The following is a 23,112-nucleotide window of genomic DNA, read 5'->3' as shown; positions in this document are numbered from 1 at the left end:
CTGGTAACGTAAGAACTCCGATAGAACACATTCAAAGAAGCCTTACTGAGTCAACTGATATTTCGTCGACCGTGTTTAATCCGAAGCCACAAAAACATAGACAAGCTGGGAAAAATGAATCTTTTAAAACTATAAAGTCATTTAATCAAAATAATAAACTGAAATCAGAACCAAGCTCCGACGCAAATGCCTTTAACAGGACGGGAACTGTACACTCTGTTCCTTTGTTAACTGCTGGCCGGTTCGCTGTAGTTATTTCAAAAGCACCCGATGACTTTTCGTATAATCCATCACCTAACAGAGAGAGAATAGCTACACTAAGCGCGCACAATCAAGCAAATTATAGAGAACCTTCTGTACCACTGGTACCGTCTCGTCGTCTAGTTCTGTCCGGAAGGTCTACTGGAATACTGAAAGACGTCAGTCCTCGTGGTTTTTCAAAATCACATTCCGAAGCCAAAGCTGCAGATATTTCCAAAGAAGGTACGGATCTCAGCCTTCCTCCTCCAAATTTTAAAGCAACACTTTTCAGTAAACCTCGGTTTGTCTCCACACCTAGAAAGGCTCCACGATATTCGCCACAAAGCAAACTCCAATCAACCGATTTGAATCGGTCCAAGACGATAGGAGAACATGTAGAACCATCAGATGTAACGACAATGAAAACATTCGGTTTAGACCATAATCCTGTTAAACGGTTAAGTGCTGATGGAACTTTCATAACTGAGGCCGGTATATGGGCGAAACGGTTTGAAAGACTAAATTCGACAGAAAGTATCCGAAGCCATTACGATAAAACGGAAAGAGCTACGTTTGGTGACGTCATTGCTACACCATCTTCGATTGGGGAGAGGAAGAACGAGAATATGGAATCAAAACGAGAGGTTTTTAAGTTGAAACCAAAACGTCACAAACGCGCTTCAAAGGGTATTCCCGTCTTTACGACGGATAAAAAAGGCGCTGCATTTCTGTCCCCTCATGCAAATAATGTTGTTGGCACGAGAGAGACATTTGCAGCGCCTGTGTATGAACTAGTGAACGACAGAGCTGATATCTTTTCTGAAAGTGACAAGAAGGCCAGGCTACAACAGGCTCAGTACATTTCTGACGATCTGAAGATTATGAAAACAAAGCTTAAAGACAACGCCTTTGTAGTGAGACATTTAGATTCAGAGTTAAGGCGAAAACTGGAGCGGAAGAGGATACTGAACCCGTTGCGAATCAATAAGACTGTAAATAAGAAAATTAGTGGTGCAGCTATTAAAATTGGTGCTCAACGAATTGATTCCATAAATCAAACTAACTTGACAGTTGTCAAAACTGTGAAATCAAAAAAAATGTCCGATAAATTAGAGACAACAGCACTCAGACAAAAGCAAACTACTGTGTGGAAATTACATCCAAAGATTCATCGTAAGCAAACTATTCCACAAGTGGAAAATAATCCTAATAGCGACGTCAAACATTTAAACGCTTCTTCTAATGTTTATAATCTAAACAGTAAAGTGGCCACGTGGGTCTTAGATTCCGCGCATGCGCAGGAATCGACGCATGCGCTTAAACGGAATTCATTGGAGAACATGGCGAGAAATTCGTTTTCAAAAAGTGTTTCAACATCTAGACATTGGACCAAACAGGCAAAACGACAATCACAAACCCATCAAAGGCCTCTTGATGTGGAATCGAAGAGCTCAAAAAGTAGTCTGAATCTCATAAACGCGGGATTGTATATGCCTATCCAGAGACGGAAACGGAAGAGACCCCCATTCAGATTGAAAAGACTGTACACCAAAGTCGGGAAAACCAAAGGATACGAGGTAAACACATTAGTCTTATCACATAGATAATTGCCATACGAAAGTTAAGGCATGAGAAAAATGTAAATGTTTGTATGTACACTATAAAACGTGAGATATTTTAAACATAAGCCGATATACTAGTTAGTGACATTAAAGCATGCTGGAGAAATATTTTGAACATCATCGAAGGGGACAAGTAATCACGTTCAAATAACGAGTTTTGCATCGTTATAAGTTTTGCGTAACCTTAATTTGTCTGTCACCTCAAATTGAATTGTATGCATGCATTTGATGTGGCGTATGTAAAGATGATATCTATTTCCTTTGACAGACCGACCGACGGACTGACCGACATACCGAATAACCGACTGTTCGACATACCGAATGTCCGGCAGACCGATTAAGCGACTGATGGACTGATCGACAGAACGACATATCGACTGACCGACAGCCCGACAGTACGACATATCAAATGACCGACTGATCGACAGACCGACAGATCGACAGATCAACTAACTGACAGACCGACTGATCGAATGACTGACATACCAACAGACCGACCGACCTACCATGTGACCTACTAACCGACCGACCGACTGACCGACAGATCGACTGACCCGTCTGAGAGTCTGTTAGCCTCGTGTGTGTGTGGGGGGGGGACTAAGAACTATGTATGCATAAAAAGCATCGCTGCCATAAAGCATATGAGCTATGATATATTGTTTTTTTGACACTACCGGATATTCGAATATTCGTTGGACAGTTTCCGCAACGATCCAATTGTCTTTTGCAAATGTGTTTGTTCATATTATGCACGTATATATATAGGTACATATGGATATATTCTACTGCTACTACTTGTAATAATAATACACATATTATTCATAATATAATTTCCAAAAACTCTCTCCCAATAAAGTAGTTGAGCGTTGATTATTTCTCTGCTGGTCCATACCTGAAGAAAAAGTGAGAATATTGAGAATGTATAACCCTACAAAAAGTACTTTTGAAATGTTCGCGCTTTGAATTCATTTCCATAGGAAAGAGCTGTATGTGTATATCTGCATTGGGAACGGTATCGAGATTATATTAGACCAAAGCTTCCCCTTTTATTTTCAATCTGATTGAAACTTTTCTTCAAGGGAGCTTATAATTAGGCCGTGCTCTTTAAAAAGGGAGTTTAATGCATCTGCGTAAAGTGTCGTCCTTGGTTAGCCTGTGCAGACCCCACAGGCTAATCAGGGATGAAACTTTACGCTTTTATGATATTTTTCATTTCAAGAAAATCTCTTCTTAGCAAAAATCAAGTTTAGGCGGAAAGTGTCGTCTTTGATAAGCCTGTGCGGACTGCACAGGCTAATCTGGGACGATACTTTATGCACATTCATTTCACCACCATTTCACAGAGCGCGGCTCAATTGAAACTGAAAGCGGTAAACGTTATCTCCCTTGTTGCTTTGTTTCCGCTCTATATGAAGAAAGGAAATGTATCTTTTTATTAATCGATTCATATGACTGAATATTTCTTGTACATGTATGACTGATTATTGCATTTAGATTACATTTAATTTTTAAACACTAAATTCTAAGCTTGTTTTAAGATTCGAATGGGTTTCCAACCCTTTAGACACCTTTTTATGCATCGATTTCCTAATCCGTTGAATCCAGCTTTGATTACGCTTATGTTAAAACTGGTATGTATTGTTTATGATCCCCCCGCTGTGAAAATGGGGCTTAATGCATGTTCGTTAAGTGTGCGGACAGGCTTATATGGGGCGATATTGTCCGCTTAAACGGGATTTTCGCTAGGGAGAGATTTCCCTTCAATGAAAATTGAAAAATACCATAAAAGCAAAACGTGTCCACACTGATTAACCTGTGAGCATTGTACAGGCTAATATTGGCCGTCACTTAACGCACACGCATGTTTACCGGTTTTCCAAGGGCGCACCTCAAAAGTTACTGGTCACATGGCTGAAATAAAAGATGGACTATTGTAACAAGAATAGGCCTTCAGATAATGTTCTCGAGCTTCATCAGGTCTGTAAACGAGTGGGAAGCAGTAAGTCACCTATGAAAGGTCAACATAATTTATTCATAAAGTTTCTAGTGTTTCTGCACTGTAAACAGCGCGTCTGACAATTTATTGACCATAAGTTTTATATGTCACCATGGATAGAGATTAATGAAGCGGGTGACTATATTCCGTTATGATTTCATGTAAGGATAATTGTGTTTGAAGACAAAATGATTTTACGGATGATTCTGAGAGCGACAATATGATGCATCAAGCATTCCATTGCATAGATCCTGAAATACAGTGTTTTGCATTCTGCGTTCCTTACACAATGCATGACGCTGCATGCATAGTTAAAATGAGTCGCTTTCTGAGAAAATTGGGCATAATGCATGTGCGTAAAGTGTCGTCCCAGATTAGCCTGTGCAATCCGCACAGGCTAATCTGGGACGACACTTTCGCTTTTATGGTATTTTTAGTTTAAAGGAAGTCCCTCCTTACCGAAAATCAAGTTTAGGCGGAAAGTGTCGTCCCTGATTGGCCTGTGCGGACTTTTTCTTGTGCCCAGTTTTCTCAGAACAATGCTTAAATAATCATTTGTAATACATGTTTATAACAATTAAATGTTTTATTCATGTCGCTTCATGCATATTATTAATCGTTATTGGTGATACATTACATGTATTGTACAATCTAATGCTTAATGCATGCTGCTTCATTCATGTTAAAAATCCATATTTGTGGTGCTTGTCTGTAACAATAAAATGTCGGGTGCATGCTGTTTCATTAATATTAAAGATCCGTGTTTGTGGTGTGTAACAATGTTATGTTTGATGTCAGTGTCTCCATGACCAAGCTACGTTTTTCGAAAGATCATTCCATTTTCTTTTGAAAATATAACGTGTCAAACGAGTCTATTTTTGCACGAAATATTTACCTGAGAATAAACATAACGGGGCCGCATTTATGCATGACTATTCGGCAATGATGATACACCGACAATCTTTGGAATCCTCCGTACATTAGGCTGATTTTAGCAATAAATCGTCTGCTGATTCAGAGTGGCAATCGTGATAGTGCCAGACAGTCTCCACACAGAGTTGTCGTTCCTTGCTACCACATACAATATTTGACTCGGCACACTGGCGTGGTGATTTATTGCGGGAAAAACATATAATGGCGTATTATATTACTATGTTGACATGATTTTCAGTTTGCGCATGAGTCATAAATAATTTGATATACATGTAGAAACTGATATAAAGATATTCAACTCGGATTCTGGATACTGTTCGGATTCATTAAAAGATTTTCAGATATTGTTTTGAAACGTTGGTCATTATAACATATAATTTATTTTAAGTATTAATGAGGCGGTTTAAAGACCGTTTGATTCATGACTTTGTGTTGATTTGTAATCGTATGGTCCTTTGTTTTATGAATATTTCATGAGCAAAACGCGAAAAGAAAACACTACGTGTCCATCGACTATAGTCCAGTCAATTGCTTATTTCCATACATGATTGAACAGAATCCTCAGGTTATTGAGACCCCACCAACCTAGCAACCAGCTATCCGAGAAATCAATTAACGGTGTTCGGCGATTTATTATTTATTCGATAATATCAAAGGATTGCCAAATACGAAAGAGTGCAATGGAGTATGAGTTCTGCGATGGTGGTGATTGGGACATGAGGATGTTCAGTTTCGTATTCTTAAAAATGTGTGAATGATGTCGAGAAATTAATGGACTTAGTGCATAAACTTACTTTATTGAATTTCATGAGACAAACATAACCTAAGTTAATTACCAAAAACTCCGTTCAACTCAATGTATCCATATTTTATTCTGCGATTTGTGATAGTGGGAGTTTATTTTTCTATACATTTCTGATTATACGTATATTAATTGCTCTAATTAAACAAGCGTAATAACACATGCCATTATTTGCGTTTAATTAGCGCCAATTCCAGTCAATATTTCCGTTTCAACTACAACAAATAGTTGAATTCAAAGTCGACTTATCAGATTCATCGATGCGACTGAATTAACATATACCTACTGGCGTTGTCATTTCCAGGCGATAAATATTTTTAATGAATAATAAACGTTCCAGAATAAAAGAAAATTGTGATTGGAATTCATCTAGCGACAATCCATGTTTCATCTGTGCGTCTATTGTTTCGTCCGACCGGTTCATTTCTAGGCGCTAAATATTTGATGAGACACATGTTTGTTTTGTAAACGGTCTTGTTATTTATAACTGTGTTTTCGACATTCTGAAGTCAGTTTGTCAACGGTTGTCAGACAGTTTATAATATAAGTTATCCATGTGTTTGAGTGCGAAGTTATTTCTAGTTCACAGTAATTTGCACTGAGGATTTCAACAGCCCATTCAAAGCAATGATTTTTATACACAAGTTGTATATCATTCAAACGACATATATATTTGTTGTTGCACATTAATACCTATTACATGGAATCTCCAAAGGACGACGGTGTTAGTCTCAATGACTCTTTGAAATTTCTTGGGGGCGAAAACGACAAGGAGCGCTTCCGAACTGTTACACTTGACAAAGAAAACGAGTTTGACCCAATGAATTATCCAGAAACCGCCGAAAATTTGAAAGAAAACAGCGGCAACGATTTGAATCATATTGGAAAAGACATAGAAAACGACAAAACTTCTGTGAAAAAGAACGGTAATAAACAAAACGGACGAGGTAAGGACGAAGATAATGCCGTCGAGAAAGTTGAATCGAAAAACATCGACCGTAAACTGACCAAGCGAGAAAGTAAATCAAATTTCACTGAACCGGGGACGAATAAAGTTAAAAGTGAACCTAAATCAGTAAAAGGTGTCAAGAAACCTGAGAAAGTACCATTAAAACCCATGATGGCGGACAAACCACCAAAGACCTCGAATGCAGGAAAACCGCAAATAACCTCTCGCTCCAGAGAAACCGGAAAAGCCTCTCTTGACGACATAAGGGGCTCCAAACTTACGCGGCGCGTCTCAAACAACAGTTTGGTCTCCAGAGAAAATGGTAAGACCGGAAAGAAACGCGCGGGATTGGATCCTTTGCCTAGTTTACGAGAGAGCCACGATAACGGGCTGGTGGAGGCGGACGCAGAGGCTGAGGACGGATACTTAGATGATATTGAGCGATATAACATGAACACTGGACCGAACAAATGGGACGATAGAGAAGAAGTAAGTAATGCACGATGTCAGGTGCACCGATATTTTTGAAAGTTTTCCCATTGGCAATGTTGAATGGCCTTTGAGTCTTCTATCGCATATCATTTTTTGAAAGTCTTATCAGTCGAATGGGGCTATCCCATTAAAATTTTACGTAATTGATTATAAATTACCACTTTCTATTCCTTCTGATTTGCGAAAACCACGGAGAACGGGAATGGAATCGAAATTTAGGGAGATGAAAATGATTGTAAAACAACAGCAACAAGACTGTACGGTCTTCTGAAAATGTAAAGGGTCCGGTAAACGGCAACCGACGCCTTCTTTAATCCTGCATTATTTGATGAAGCACATGCAAATCAGGGACGACAGTTTTCGATTTTTAAGAATTGTTTGTTTGCAGGAAGTGTCTTGTAAACGAAACTTGCAGACTAAAAGTGTCACCCCTGATTTGACTGCGCGTACTGCATATGCTTATCTGGGACAAAAACTTTACTTTTTCACATTAAGCCCGGTTTTCACAGAGAGCGGTTGATATACTGAAACCACTGAAACCACTGTCAGTTTCGTTTAAATCACTCGTTTTCCTACGCATTTAAAATATTCTGGGAATTTATTTTGCGCCACTTAGAAATATAGATTGCACTAATCGCGAACCTAATTGTTGCAGATCGTGTTATTCGTGTATACCCTAATTTCAGTCGTCGAGTTTTCCTTTCACTTTAGTGTGTATTGGTCAAGAGTTTCATTTGATACTTTTAATTAGTTTATTTATAAACTTTGTTCTGTTGTCTCTTGTTTTTATTTCTTGCGATTGTTCTAGTGGATATAAAGAAACATAACTTTTCATTTCAGTTATGAATAGACTTTTCTTAACAGGTTGTGTTCTCAGATTTGTCGCAATGTTATTGTTATATTTTTTATTTGTTATTACACACTGATTTTTGTATCGCATGGTATACAATAATACATACATTAAGTACTTATACAATGAATTATTGATTTTTTTTTGAAGAATCCGATTTGCTAACACCGTTATCATGTACTTAATTGCTATATATATCGTTTATTACACTGGCTTTTCCGATTAAAAGTCTGTCTCTTGTGATGAATGTTTTAAGAGTGAAACTATATCCAAATATTTGAAAAGTAAATTTTAAGGCTGGTTTCCAAGTTTACTCTTACAAAATACAATAAGTATTATATACCAACAGTAATAAACTCTTATACAAAACACGTTTTTGCTAGCTGAAGATATTGGAACTGTATTCATCAATAATGTAACTCAAACTTGAACTCTTTTTATAATGTAAACGCGCTTAGAACGTTACGTCGAGATTGTATTAAAGCTATAGACTTAGCATTTGAGACTAATCTTACTGAGTCTGAGTCTGAAACTTACCATTTTATTTTTCTTGAATTAAGTTTTGTATGTCTGAGTCTGTGTCAAAACTTAAGCTTAGTATAAAATTTGAGACTAACGTACATAAGTGGATACGGCTCTGTTAAGGAGTTACCTCAATCAAACAATCCGTGAACCGTGTTCATCAAGAGACACAGAGAGTGGGCAGGTATTCACCAACCATTGCTAGCACTATGAATAAGGAATATACTTTAAAATGTTAGTTCTAAAATATTCTTTTTTATGCTAACTTAACAGTTGACACCTCAAATTACAGTAAACCTCATATAGAACAGGATGCTTATGACATAATCCCCTTTGATAGTCAGATTCTATTCAAAGTCTGTGGTAAGATTTTTTTTTCTTTTTTCTTATGCTTAAGTCAAAAAATGGGTTGGGGATTTATTTGTTGTTTTTTATTTCTTATACTCAAGTCTAATAATGGGTTGGGGAATACTGGCCCAGAGGTTGCTTAGGGTTTGGCTAGGGGTTTCCCAGGGTCAGCCGAGGTTTTCGTTAGGAAATAAATGAATTCCTTCCAAGTTAAAGGATTAATTTCGATTCATAAAAAATCACACACATCATAACGCGCTCTTGTTTAAACCACAAACACAACTCACGTGCTGTTTTGTATAATAAGTATTTATCGGTAGTCTATGAATACGTGATATCCAAAAGCGATGATGATATAAGATTATAGACATTTGTAGACGTATCTTATTGTGCTTTGTGATCCTTCAAGTAACAACACATTGATGACTTTAAAGCACATTTAGCTGTGTTTACATTTGAGCCTCTTTCTGGGAACATTGTCATTATAGATAAACCTGTGATGTTCGCAGTTTAGGCGGAAAGTGTCGTCCCTGATTAGCCTGTGTGAATTGAACAGGCTTGTTGGGAGCGAAAGTTTACGCACATGCATTGAGCCCATTTTTCTCAGGTCGAGGGTCAAATCTGCAAAATCGTACATAAATTGGTTCATCAAAACTATTGATTGTTAAATATATATGTACGCATGTTTTCAAAGCGGATTTTAATTGTGTTTCCTAGAGAATGGGTTGCGTCATATACTACTACAACAACATGAGTCTGGTGTCGAATTATCCTGTTCTAGGGCTTACCGGTATATTGTTATCTGCCTTAGAATGTTTTCAAGATACATCTATAAGAAGTATCTATATTTAACAATTTAAAAGTATGTATAGGTATCTGTCTTAACTCTTTCAGTGCTGGAACCGAGTTTTGAAGGCCTTTGCAAACAGTTTGCATCCAGATGAGACGCCACAGAACGTGGCGTCTCATCAAGATCCAAACTGTTTGCTATTCTTATAGTATTATTTGAAATAAATTGAAGAAAATGCTAATTTTAGAAATTCAGCAGACGACATTTTAGCAGACAACAAATTTCCCAGCATGCAAAGGGTTAACGGCCAACTTTCAACTTGTGATCTGAAAGATATATACGAATGTAGCGTTAGAAAGCACACACGAATCTGTTTAAGTATACAAAGCAACTGTATGAATATTTGATTACGTGATCTATGTTATTTACTGGTGTCTACAACAGTAATATACTGGTGTTGACGTACAAGTGACATCGGAAATCAATGACTTAGTATCGTATCTGGATAACCCATCTGGATAACCGGAACGATCTAAATAAATAACTCGATCCTCAATCTTGAGAAGTTATGACCGTATCTCGCGTTTATCAAGAAAATATTAGAATGAATATGTGGAATGTATGCTTTACGCGAGTTATGTATCATTGATTCATGATTTTTTTCACGATTTTCATACAGTTAATTACCCTTTTTTGAGGAGGGGGGGTATATCAAATATAATTTCATACATTTATACATCTATTCAATCAAACGGGAGTTCAGTTAGGTACATAAACTGTCTTGATAATTAGCGCAGTTTGTCTTCATTTTCCTGTAGAGTTGATAGGAAGATAAGAATGTACTGGTTAAATGTATTTACTAACAGAAGCTCGTGCATAACTGTATAGCATTATTAAACAACAACCGTATACATACAAGCAATTTCTTGTAACAGACAGTTCAGAGCGCAGTAAAGTAAGTAGTCAGGTCGTAGTTTTTTCGTTTCGACAGATAGGAGTCGTCAAATATTGGTGTCCATTCGGTATCGTCCGTCCGTTCACTCTGCCATGTCTAAAGTATAATGAAATACTCAATTTACAATATTTTTAAATTTCAACTAATATGCATGTTCACTCTTCGTTATAGTGCGTGTGTTTCATACAATTTAGCACGTTTCACGTCGATTAGCACATATTTTCTCCAACGATTAAAATTATTAGCATAAGCCAGCTAATAGAACTTCGAACGGTAGTTCCTGATATATGGGATCCTTAGCGGAAACCAGCGTTTATATCAGATGCAAATTAACCCATTTATGCCTAGTGGACTCTTCCATCATTCTAAATTGGATCAATTTATTTCCAACATTAGGGCTGTCTAGTATATTTATTTCTATATTTAGAATATTTCTTACAGAAATTCCTTTAAGCAAACAGCGCAGACCCTGATGAGACGCTGTTTGTCAAGGCCTTTTTTCTAGACCTAGGCATAAATGGGTTAAATATGCAAATCACAAATATTACTCCAAAATGTAAACGCTCCATCTTCTTTTTCGGCCCTTTTACGGAGAGAGCTCTACACATACAAGCTGCTAATACTTATAGTTAAGGTAGAAAACATACCTAAAAATCTACGCCTTGTTTCTGTAACATGTATATACCGTATATTGTCTACGAAAAAATACTTAATGTATTTTGCGCATAATGTTTGTGCTCAATATTTATTAAGTTGTACTTATTGCCGTTCTTTCTAGCATAATTATATTCCGTTTTTGCTTAAAACCTCTGCTTCTTCTTCTTCTTCTTCTTCTTTTTCTTCTTCTTCTTCTTCTTCTTCTTCTTCTTCTTCTTCTTCTTCTTCTTCTTCTTCTTCTTCTTCTTCTTCTTCTGTGTCATCATCATCTTCTTTTTTTCTTCTTCTTTTCTACAAGTTTTCTTTCTTTTTGGAATTGTCCAAAATACCGAGTATACCTATGCCTTCTGTTAAACAAGCGTTTAATTAAATTTTGAAAATTTAAATAAATATTGACTTCAGATTTACTTCAGATTGAATAAAAACACTTTATTTTTTCTTCATTTGCTAATTCATTATATATTTTTGTTATGAAGTAACTTATTGTATTGATCCCCCCAATCACCTAAAAAGGATCCCGCATCCTATATTATTTTTATAAATACAGCTATGACGCTTTCATCAATCATTCATGAATTGTCAATTGATTCCTTACAATAGCGACGGATGAACACTATTGTGCACCTATAGTTTATTTAGATGATATGTTTTACCTTCGCACGCAATCAATACCACGAGCAGCGTTATGACTTATTACACTAGCATCTTCGCGCGGTGTAAATTGTCGGTATATAAAATATGAAAGCGCTCCATCCGTCCTCTGACCAGGAATTAATTATAAATGCAGCAGGGCCATGTATCATCAACGATCTTACGACAATTTTTATTTATCGCATTGTGTTCTGTCAAACAATGTTCATTGCCTTGTTCCAGAAATAGAATTAATATTAAAGATACACAAGCAATAATAACAATTTTTGCACTTAAAATCATAAGATATATATTGGTTCAATCCCTTGTATGAGCACATTCGAAAATTAAAATTAAGCATACTTTGTGCGAAAATGGGTCTTATGACATATGCGGCCAGGACATACCCAGAGCATGATGTGCAACCGCGAAGTCTGGTCAGGAGCTACCTTGTCCAACCATGTTCCCACGATACATGGTCTGACCTTATATCTGACAGTTTAATTCTATATGCGCAGGGTAGTCTTAAACCACGTTGGCCGCATATGACACAACATCCATTTTCACATGACGCGGGCAGTTCATAACGTGACAAAATCGAACTGTACGATGTTTACCACGACAGGACCCATTATTTCCGATTGAATATTAAGGGTGTGGTTTCCATAGTAACAAAAACAAAGAATTGACATTTGTGTATTCCAACTCCGAATATAAAACGCAAATCAGTAGCTTCCTTCGCGAAAAGCGTTTTTTTTTTCTTTAAAATTATAACGAATGGGTAGATTTAGGTATTGTGACAGCGCCTATGGGTCGACAACATGCGACAACATGTTTAAAGACGTTCTCAAATTCTCAGTGATTCGCATCACTCGAATTAAACGAGAGCGCCGATGGCGTTTTTTTTTGAAAGTCCATTTGCAAGATACAGGGAAGTTTCTGCTGAAGTAAATGTTAAAGGATTAGTTGTCTGAATGAAAATGTAAAAGGCTATCAAACAGATTTTTTATCAAGAACAAGACAATTGCCAAGCAATAAAAGTCCATACCTCGCATGAAGCAGTAATATAATTGTCTCCTTTTGTTTTCAAGGGACGTAATTCTTTTAAGTTTACATTGTAGACGGTTATTTTCTAAAAATAAAAATTATGGAATCCCAATATTTCTAATCTATTTGTAGAATAGTTTTACGAACGAAATTTATTTTAGTTTCTAAGAACTTTTTTTTCACGTAAAACGGTAGACAAATTCACTAAAAATGGTGTAAGCAATGTTCTTGGAAGAAAATGTTAGGCAAAAGTTTCCGAATGAAAATTGTAAGAATTACGAAATACATTGTACTATGTTAAATATCTATTTCGTCGGCCCAAAATCAGGGAAAGCTTGGAAAGAGACAAACGTTTCCCTGTAATTTTGAAATGCGGTATTACAAAAGCCTATTTGCGTTGCAAATAGACTACAAACTGCAGTGCATGACGGAGTTGGCTGATGTCAGTTATAATGTGACCCGTCATCTGCGCCCTAACGATTTTCCTTAAATATTTACTTCATTGCGGTTATAAACATTATCGGTAATAACTATATTTGTAGTCTATTGTCGTTTTTAATACATTCAACATAAACACGATGATTCAAAATGTCTGTGGCTATGTATGGATGGCTTTTAACTGTCAATGTTTTATTGAAAAATGTCCTTGATGCCGCTACATGTTTGAATATTTCATCATAAGGTGTCGATAGCAGAATGCGTTTGTGTTTCGAATGTTATGATGATCGGGTGCTTGCGTTTTGTTTATGATTTGATCTCACAGAAATACTAAACCAGAACCAATATAAACAACAGAAAAGCTTTGCTTTTGCTTTGAGAGTTGTTTTGTTCGTCATTTTTATCATAGAAGTGAGTGAACATGCTCGAACAATTTTGCTGTTATAAATTGATTGACAATCTATCCAGTCTGGTATTAAGTGCATATACTTATGTGTTTAACCGACATATGCTCCCTTTATTTAAAAGAAGAGGGAGACTGGTCTTGCAAAGGAGTTCATGACAAATCCCAACAGAAGCTAGGTGACCGGGTCGGGAATCGAACTCGCTATACCCGCATGTGTAGTCTATAGCTCTACCAATTGAGGGAATCTCACATATGTATCCTATAATTTAAAAAACACAAAACACAATCTCATTCTGCAATATCGGTTGAATCTGCATCTTATATCGGAAAATTGACGCATCTACACTGAACAGTAGCAACTCAAAATGTGCGTCGCAAAAAGAAGTTTGAAGGAAATGAAGATCTGAATAAATGTTCTGGCTCGAAATAAATAAAATTAAATATAACAAATCGACGAAGATTTTTGATGTGTACTTGATTTTTTTTGGTGGGGGGTGGGGGGTCAAGCATAATTGTCCATCATATATGTTTCTTTTCACCAATGTTAGTGGACTTGTATATACGTTGCATTTTGTATTTTGGCAGTGGACTTGTATATAAGTTGCATTTTGTATTGTCAATTTACTACGACGTCATGACATAATGTCATGCGTAAATATATTATTTACAAATGTATCAGAAAAGGGGCTCCAATAAGGTTCGCCTTTCAGCCCAATCCTATGTCGATGTAATGTAACTTGTGAATATGGTACCATGTCGTAATAAATACGATGCTGTCCGGTAATCTTGCGCAGTTAAGGATCAATTGGTTTAAAAACATGTTCTTTTATAAATTGGCAACAAAATATCTAAATTTATTATGAAAATAATAAGTTCATGTGCTTATTAACACAAAAATATCTAATTAATTCAGTGAAGAACTCTCCGATTTGATTTCAAAACAAACATGACTCACCTCATTTTCAAACTATCAGAGTGTCCGGTAATCTTGCGCACTTTGTATAATGACCTCGATTAGGCAAAATTTCCAAAATTGTAGACATATGGAGTCCAATAATTGACAAAAAGCATTCCAGAAAAATATTTTTAAAATCAGTTTGTAAAACCATTGAAATTAAATGTGGATTTCTAGTGCAGTTTTTGTTCACTACAAATCAATAAATAATATAGTCACTAATAATAGTGTACAATTAATAAAAAAAGTACCGGTATGCGTGAAAAAAAATGCATAACAGGTTTGATACCACGATCATGCTTCCATAGTTTACAGAAAATATCAAAACTAGGCCATTGCGCATGCGGAGATTATACCAAATTGGTTTGACAGAATGGCGGGAAATAATGACTTTGTCGTCTGATGCGATATATTTTTATGGCAAAAAATACCAAAACTGATCGGATATTGTGCAATGGAATAATAAATTACACGTTGGATATATGAATTCATAATTTTAAGTATGAAAACGCTAAAGACTGCAGGGAATTAGTGATTCATTTTGAATTTTTCGTAAGAAGGCCAGTGTTTACGATGTATAGGGATGACGCAACCGGTGTTGAAATGAAATGACCGTATTTAATTTTGCATGGAATACGTAACTATTAAATCCGTTAATTCTTTAAAATGTGAAATTCCATCTTTCATCGCTAAAGAAAACCATTCGTCGTCTGCGAGATTCGCAAATGCGAAGTGCGCAAGATTACCGGACGCGCAAGATTACCGGACTTAACTGTAAGTTTAAACCAATTGTCCATCATGTGTGTTATGTGAATAGAAGATTTCACATTTCACGCTAATGAGTAAAACAGATATACTTCTTAAGGATTGCAATCGCCTTTATCTAACCAGAGTCTTGTACAAATCTTCTGCATGAATAATCTTTAAAACTATATTGAATATTAAATATTAAAATATTGTCTGTGGCGACAAACTGACGACGGGCAATTTCTCAGGCGAGATGCGGAACCATAATTGAATCAATATAATTGATACACTCACATACCAGCGAATCAGATAACCATAAACCTTTCTCAAATGTTTGACGCACGCCTTCTTAGAACAGGTTTTTTGCCGTTATCACGTATTAGACTCGCGTATACAATGTTTTGCATTTATTAAATTATTTAGATTACATCAAAATAAGATGTATGTTTCATGTTGATGTTTAAGACATACATTTAGAACAGTGGCTTATCAATATGTAATTCATGTAAACTTGTATAAAAGGAGCACGAACGTTTGTTCAGTTTTAGTACGTTTCGTTTTGTGCGACATATTGATCCAGTTAATTTCTTTAATTTTTAAGAATACTTATGTTCGAACTTAAGTTATCGGTCTTGTGTACATTCTTGTGTACATTATACTTATATATTACGCCGCAATTATATTAACACAAATATATTTTTCCTTTAAATTGTATGTCTTCTTACGTCTATACTATAGTGCACTTAACAGCTTGCTGCTTAATTCTTAAACTAATTGTTTATAATGAGAATGCAATACTGCTCCAGTAGCTGGAGTTTCACTTCTTTATATCGAGTCCATTGAGCGACTTAAAAAATGTGTTCAAGTACTCATTTTACGTTTAATAAAGCATTCATGATACATTTTCAGAGCGAGATTCCCGTTCTTTATAGCGACGATGAGGATGTGTATCCGGAACCCCGGCCGCTTACGGACACGGAGCGCAGCAGGTACCCCAACTATCGCCGCTACGAAGACGATGGAAATCCGTTCCGAATAAACTTCCGCGACCCCGCTCATAAGAAAATAGGCCGCACAACCGGTGCGCTTGTAAAATTCTTCCGCAACGGTGACGCGGATCATAAAGGAGTGCCTTTAACTGTAAATCGGAGTTTTCGGAACATTGAAACGCTGCTTGTGTACCTGAACGACAAGATCCCGACTTCGACAGGCGTGAAATACATTTTCAAATGGCCCGAGGGAACGGAAATGCGGAGCGTCACGGAGTTTCAAAACCGCTGCGTGTACGTGGTGTCCAGCACGAAACAGCTGCGGCGTGACATCAACTACGGAGACTCGCGCGAGGAATTCTGGTCCAACAAAAAGCCGTCCGCGGGAATCCGGAAGAAAGAAATAGAACTCTACAAGAAGCCGCTGTCGCCCAAGGAGTCTCCGGTACGCAACGCGCCGCTTATCGTCACCATCATCAACAATCTGTCACGTGACCATCGCGAGAAGGTCATTCTCAACCCTCAGACGCAGCAGACGTTCGAGGAGTGGCTTGATGACGTCAGCAACCATGACATGCCCGTACGGGCGCTCTTTTCCGAAAAACCGCCACACGTCGAGGTAGGAAGCGTATGAAGTTGTTTAATGCATGTACTTTCTAAATTCATTTTCGTGTGTGTGTGATATTCAAAGGTTTTATTTTAGCTTAGCTCCCAGTTAATATGGGCCGCGATGTGAGAAAACTGGGCTTAATGCATGTGCGTACAGTGTCGTCTCCGATAAGCCTGAGCAGTCCACACAGGCTAATCAGGTGCGATAATTTCGGCTTTTATATAATTGTTGTTTCGTGGAAGTGCCTTGCAAACGAAAATCAAGTCTAGGCGGAAAGTGTTGTCCCCGCACGTGAATTAAGATCAGTTACGTATATATATATAAATATGAGTCGCGTTCTGAGAAAACTGAGCATAATGCATGTGCATAAAGTGTCGTCCTAGATTAGCCTGTGCAGTCCGCACAGGCTAATCAGGGACGACACGTTCCGACTAAACTTGATTTTCGGTAAGGAGGGACTTCCTTGAAACGAAAAATACCATAAAAGCGGAAAGTGTCGTCCCTTGCTAATCTGGGACGACACTTTACGCACATGCACATGCATTAAGCCCAGTTTTCTCAGAAAAAATTATTTCTGTTACTTCGTTTAGCCATGGCAGACTCAATGTCAATCCCCTTACTGTCATCCTTGATGTCAGTCACTTCTGATTCATACTGGCCTTATATTTTGATTGTTATGGAAATTGGTTTCTGTTATTTGGGCTTACTATGACTTCAGTGTGAAGCAGCTGATCTGGAGTTGATGTTTAGTTTACAAAGGCTGATTTATGCTATATTAACGTCTTGACGGGTTTTAAAGGGGCCTTTTCACGTTTTGATTAATTGACAAAAGTAAAAAAAAAAAGATTGTTTCAGATTCGCAATTTGTGTTGTAGTTATGATATGTGTGAGGAAACAGTTATACTGAACATTTACCATGCTCTAAAATATCCATGATATGCATCTTTTGCCTATTTAAAAACCTAGAAATTATAAATCGTTGCAACGTACAACGAGTGAATAATTTGGAGAGTTCTGTTGTTGTCGTTATATTTTGTGATACTACGAGGATTGATTATATAAAGTATTAAGTACCTCTCTCATGGTATGAGCTCGGATGGTCTAGTGGTCTAAGCGGTTGACTTTTACTCCAGGGCTCCAGTGGTCAGTGGTTCGAGCCCCTTTGTGGGTTACTTTTTTGTTCTTTCTTTAATTGTATTCGTATTTTTGACGTATGAATATAATACTAAATAACATGTGCTATCAGGCGATACCCTTTGTTTTTCTTTAACCGTTAAATGATGTCCATTGGTACACGAACAAAGTCATTGATATTATGTTTAATTCGAAAAATGTAAGTGGCAGAGTTGTATTTAATACTTCTAATGTTCACCGGATCGCTGTAACATGTTTTTGTTCTGTTTCACTGTAACAAAATTTTATTGTTTCGCTGTTTCTGAAATAATAATGTTATAATGATATTAATTGTCAAATACGTCGATCGCAATATTTGTGCCATTTTTATTATTTTATAGCCGCAAAAGTATCAAGTTAAACCTGTTAAAATGTTAACAAACGTCGGATCAGCTTAACATATAAATAGCTGAACATATAAATAATATGTATTTGTTTTGGCAGATTACTTGTGTTTTAATCTACTCTTGATTGTATATCAAAACAATATTTAGCTTGGGTGCAACAGTGAAATAAATTATTTGTCTGATCACCCATACATATAAATCGCTTATCTACCGAAACCATTAAATATCCTTAGAGTACCTCCAAGGCATTTCAATCGCATCGGACAACAAAGTGTACTTTTGAGAGTTAAAATTATTAAAATATGAATTCTAATTGAGCTGCTTAACGTTAAAGGTCACTAACTTGTTTTAAAGATCCCAGAAGTAGTGAATTATTCACATTTGACCGGGTTTAAACGTCCAGCAGGAATTGGAATGCTGTAAACAAACAGCGGGTTTCTAAGGAGCGGGGAACGAGCGGTCGGTTCTATCGAATCCATCATTCCATCATATATTACTATGTGCTTGACGATTGGTGACTACATGACGAGATCTTGATAGTTGGTGGTATACAATAAAGTAGAGAGTAACCGGTAAAATATGGCCGTAAAATAGCAAACTTTGATTTGTGGCGAGTTCTTTATTACATAACGCATGACATATCCTTTTAATGTTTAAATCGATTCCATTTGAAAATAATCTTTAAAGGGGCCTTTTCACTTTTGGGTAAATTGACACAATTTAAAAAAGTTGTTTCAGATTCGCAAATTTTCGTTTTAGTTATGATATTTGTGAGGAAACAGTAAAACTGAACATTTACCATGCTCTAATATATCCATTATATGCATCTTTTGACGATTTAAAAACCTGAAAATTATAAAGCGTTGCAACGCGAAACGATTGCATAATGTGGAGAGTTCTGTTGTTGTCGTGTAATTTTGTGAAACAACGAAGATTGCTAATATTAAGTATAAAATACGTCCGTCATACATACTTGGCAGGATAGCCGAGCAGTTAATTGGTTCTTACTCCAGGACTCCAGGTGTCACTGGTTCGAGCCCTGCTGAGGTTTACTTTTTTTCGTTTTTTTTTTAATTTTAAACTTGATTTTTTACTGGAGCTTTTTAGATCCAATGTTAAAATTTATCAATATAAAGCATTTGATGACCAACTTCAAAATATGCCAAAATCTGTGAAAAGGCCCCTTTAAGAAAAAGCATGGTTAGGTCTACAAGCGCATTATGTTTCCTTTATTTTCCGTGAAGTAGTTGCTTTAACATGGACTCTTTTTGGTAAAGTGTGACTTTAATGGAGCACGCGTTCGTAATAGTTAACGTATTACGTACCCGTCATGTTGTCACACTGCTTAGTTGCACCGTGTGGTAGAGCTTAATTGTATTTTGATTGCGATTGTTTTTAACGTGAAAGTTATTGGTAATATATCTTAATATATTAATATTCTAAAATATATTTAGCAGAGAGCATCTTTATTTTCTAGGGGTGGACTATGAATAAAATAGGACATAATTAGACACTAAACAGTTAGCTTTTATGGAACGCCTTCATTGTCTTCACCAAAACTTGTGATATTACGTAAATCTGACTGTGCATGAATGCCTGTATATGTGTTTACATAATTACGATTTATGTTTATATAAAGGTCTTTTGCTTTTATATAAACAAGTTATGCCTATATATATATTGAACAAATATTCGTTATCATTATTACATAACGATTTATGTTCATATAAAGATCTTTTGCCTTTATATAAAAAAGTAATGCCTTTATACAATGGAAGATTATCTGTGTATAATACATTCATACCTGTATATTTTTACATTTTATCTATATCTAAGAACATTATATCTTTATATATTAATGCTTTATCTGTACATATTCAAATTATGTATATATATATTGTTATTATATATATATGAAATATATATATATACAGGCAATCATGCACAATCAGATTGACGTAATATCACAAATGTTCCATAAACTTTATCAAACACGTTTTTATGGAGCACTGTTTACAGATATGATAATTTCTATCACTATTTTTTTTTAACTTGTGAACATCCATAACGATAATAAGGAATACATTATAAGTCATCGTAATTTTTAAATACATGTATATCAAATTTTGTAAGAAATGCGACTATACAAATTGATTATATCTACCAATTAATAGTTCTTATTTAAGGAAAATCACTTGTTCTGCAGATCAAGAGTTTCTCGCAGCTGTTCCATGCGCTGCGCATGAACAGCAACTTTATCGCGTGCGGCGACGAGCTACTTCCGGTGGAAATGGCGAAGAAGCGGGAAGCGCCCAGTAGCAACTCCAGCACCGATTCCATCAACGAGTCCCGCAACCGGAAGAAGAAGGCTGCTAAGCAACAGGAAATGGGTTAATATGCGTATTTTAGTTTGATGCAGTATGTGTTTTTTAAATGTTTGTCGCGAATGGGTGCGATATTCCCTTTTGTGAGCCGCCCACCCCCCCCCCCCCCCTCCATGAATTTGTATAACTGACGTCGCCGTTTTTTACTTAATATAAAGTTCACATTAGCAAAATATATCATAACGGTAAACAAAAATTATAGTTTAGCTGTTTGCAAAGCTACTTAGGATTAACTTTTATTTGTATTGCACACCGAAAAAACATGATAATTAAAAATCTTAAAAGTTAAGTCCAACAAGTATTGCTTTATCTATCTATTTTGGCATTAGCAAAATAGAATATAAACGGCGTCGAACTGATTGCAGGACAGATTTTCGAGAATCGGACGGCCGGAATCTCCGTCGTCGACAGCAATGTCTCGTTACGACTACGGGCCGCGGTACTCTTTGGCGACCGGTCCCGTCGGCATCCGAGGGAAGCCACTGGAGAGCCGACGAAACCTGCGGGAGGCCGTGGAAATAGAAATAGATGGGGTTATGAGAGGTAGACACGAAGCTCTAGGAAAACGTCTTTCTGGATAACCAATCACATTAATAGACACGTTAAATAATAAAAAAGACTGGCGGATGGTTACACAATTTTCTCTACTGAAAATGTTTCTGGAGTTAGATTTTTAATGTATGACACTTGAGTTTATTTGTAATTAATGTGTTATTAGACGTTGACTTGTATTTCTAATATAGGAACGGAATACGCTTCAGATATCGTTAACGTTTAAGTTTGCAGACGTCTTCAAATTATACATGTGTGTTGAGCCAGAGCGCGAATGGAAACTCAAAATTTAATATATATGACTTTGGTCGTAATGTGCAATACTCAGACTGCTGTTCTGCCTTTTCACAGAGTTCTACCCCCCGTCCTATGTGGACCCTGCCGACGACGGCCTTAAGCCCGACAAGACGCTGAAATGCGACTGGGTGTATCCTTGCTCAGTTATGACCCGAAACATTACATATTATTTTCACCTCATAGGGCGAAGCAATTGTGTAGAAAGTATTGGGCCCGTGTTTTGGGACCGCTACAAACAATCATTTTTACAGAACGCGAAACCTAAGCATATTACTTCTCTGTAGATAAAAAATTCTTTGTACACGCAAGACCGGAAAGAATTGTAGCAACTTTAAACTTAACTAATTTATGAAAACAATTTAGACTCTCCGCCTTAAGAGTTTTCTCGACGTATTGTCGGTTTACCACTTGCTCTCCGAATACTGCACAGCGTTCCTTTTTTTGTTCAGGAGCGTTCTGAGCTATTGAACCGTGAAGCATCGATACTATTATTTTGTCATAGCAGTTTGATCATAATAATACGTGTTTTTAAATAGATTTCCAGCAATTTATTTAGACGACAAATCACATGTCATAATATTGCAGTAGCTTAAAACTTGAACGCGTATATGCTCAAGACAGGAATCGTTTGTTTGATCATTTTATTCGCCTATCAGGGGCTTATAACCAAATGCTAAAGTATGCATACTCATACATTTGTATTTCAATGTGTTCCTTTATATGCCCCTATTTCGTATTTAATTTCTTATCTGCGGTGTACCTTTTTTCAAAATAACGTTAATCGACACAAACATGTAAACTATCTGCATAAGCAATTATCATAAATAACTTTAGAACTACCCTTGTTTGAATTGAATGTATGCCATTAATGATAATATGTAAATAGTTAGTTTATGTCAACATATCTTTCATGATGAAAATGATATATGTGTAGAGTAATGTTATGACATTCATTAGCACATTAATATTATTGAAATACAGATCAAATAACAGGTGTAAAGACGATCGCTTGGTCATCTACATGATAACAGGTGTAAAGACGATCGCTTGGTCATGTCCATGATAACAGTTGTAAAGACGATCGCTTGGTCATGTCCATGATAACAGGTGTAAAGACGATCGCTTGGTCATGTAAAGACGATCGCTTGGTCATGTACAGACGATCGATTGGTCATGTCCATGAACGAATGTAACGACGATTCTTGTTGGGCATGCCCAATAAAAGATGACACGACGATATGAATTCGTCAAGTTGAGACATAGAGATATAGAGCGTTCCTTAATCGAGTGGACTGGATCAAAGACCTATCAATATACAATGTATATTGATAGGTCTTTGACTGGATTCGTATATAAAAAGCTCTGAAATGAATAAAATTTA

At 36.5% G+C, this 23,112-nt stretch overlaps 1 protein-coding gene across 1 annotated transcript in view; it reads left to right on the top strand.

Moving 5' to 3' along the window:
* Nucleotides 1-23,112, top strand: part of LOC127870128 (echinoderm microtubule-associated protein-like CG42247) — a 42,816-nt gene that overhangs the window by 554 nt on the left and 19,150 nt on the right. Inside the window, exons 1-5 of the mRNA XM_052412783.1 lie at nt 1-1,817; nt 16,289-16,987; nt 20,705-20,888; nt 21,248-21,425; nt 21,763-21,861. The exon at nt 1-1,817 is cut by the window's left edge and continues 554 nt beyond it. Coding sequence (XP_052268743.1) covers nt 660-1,817; nt 16,289-16,987; nt 20,705-20,888; nt 21,248-21,425; nt 21,763-21,861 — 2,318 coding nt within the window. The 5' untranslated portion in view covers nt 1-659. The remainder of the gene's footprint in view (nt 1,818-16,288; nt 16,988-20,704; nt 20,889-21,247; nt 21,426-21,762; nt 21,862-23,112) is intronic.

This window comes from Dreissena polymorpha, chromosome 2, assembly GCF_020536995.1.
Source record: "Dreissena polymorpha isolate Duluth1 chromosome 2, UMN_Dpol_1.0, whole genome shotgun sequence".
Classification (NCBI taxonomy): Eukaryota; Metazoa; Mollusca; class Bivalvia; order Myida; family Dreissenidae; genus Dreissena; species Dreissena polymorpha.
The sequence above is the reverse complement of the archived record's forward strand: the minus strand, read 5'-3'. Positions and strand labels throughout refer to the sequence as shown.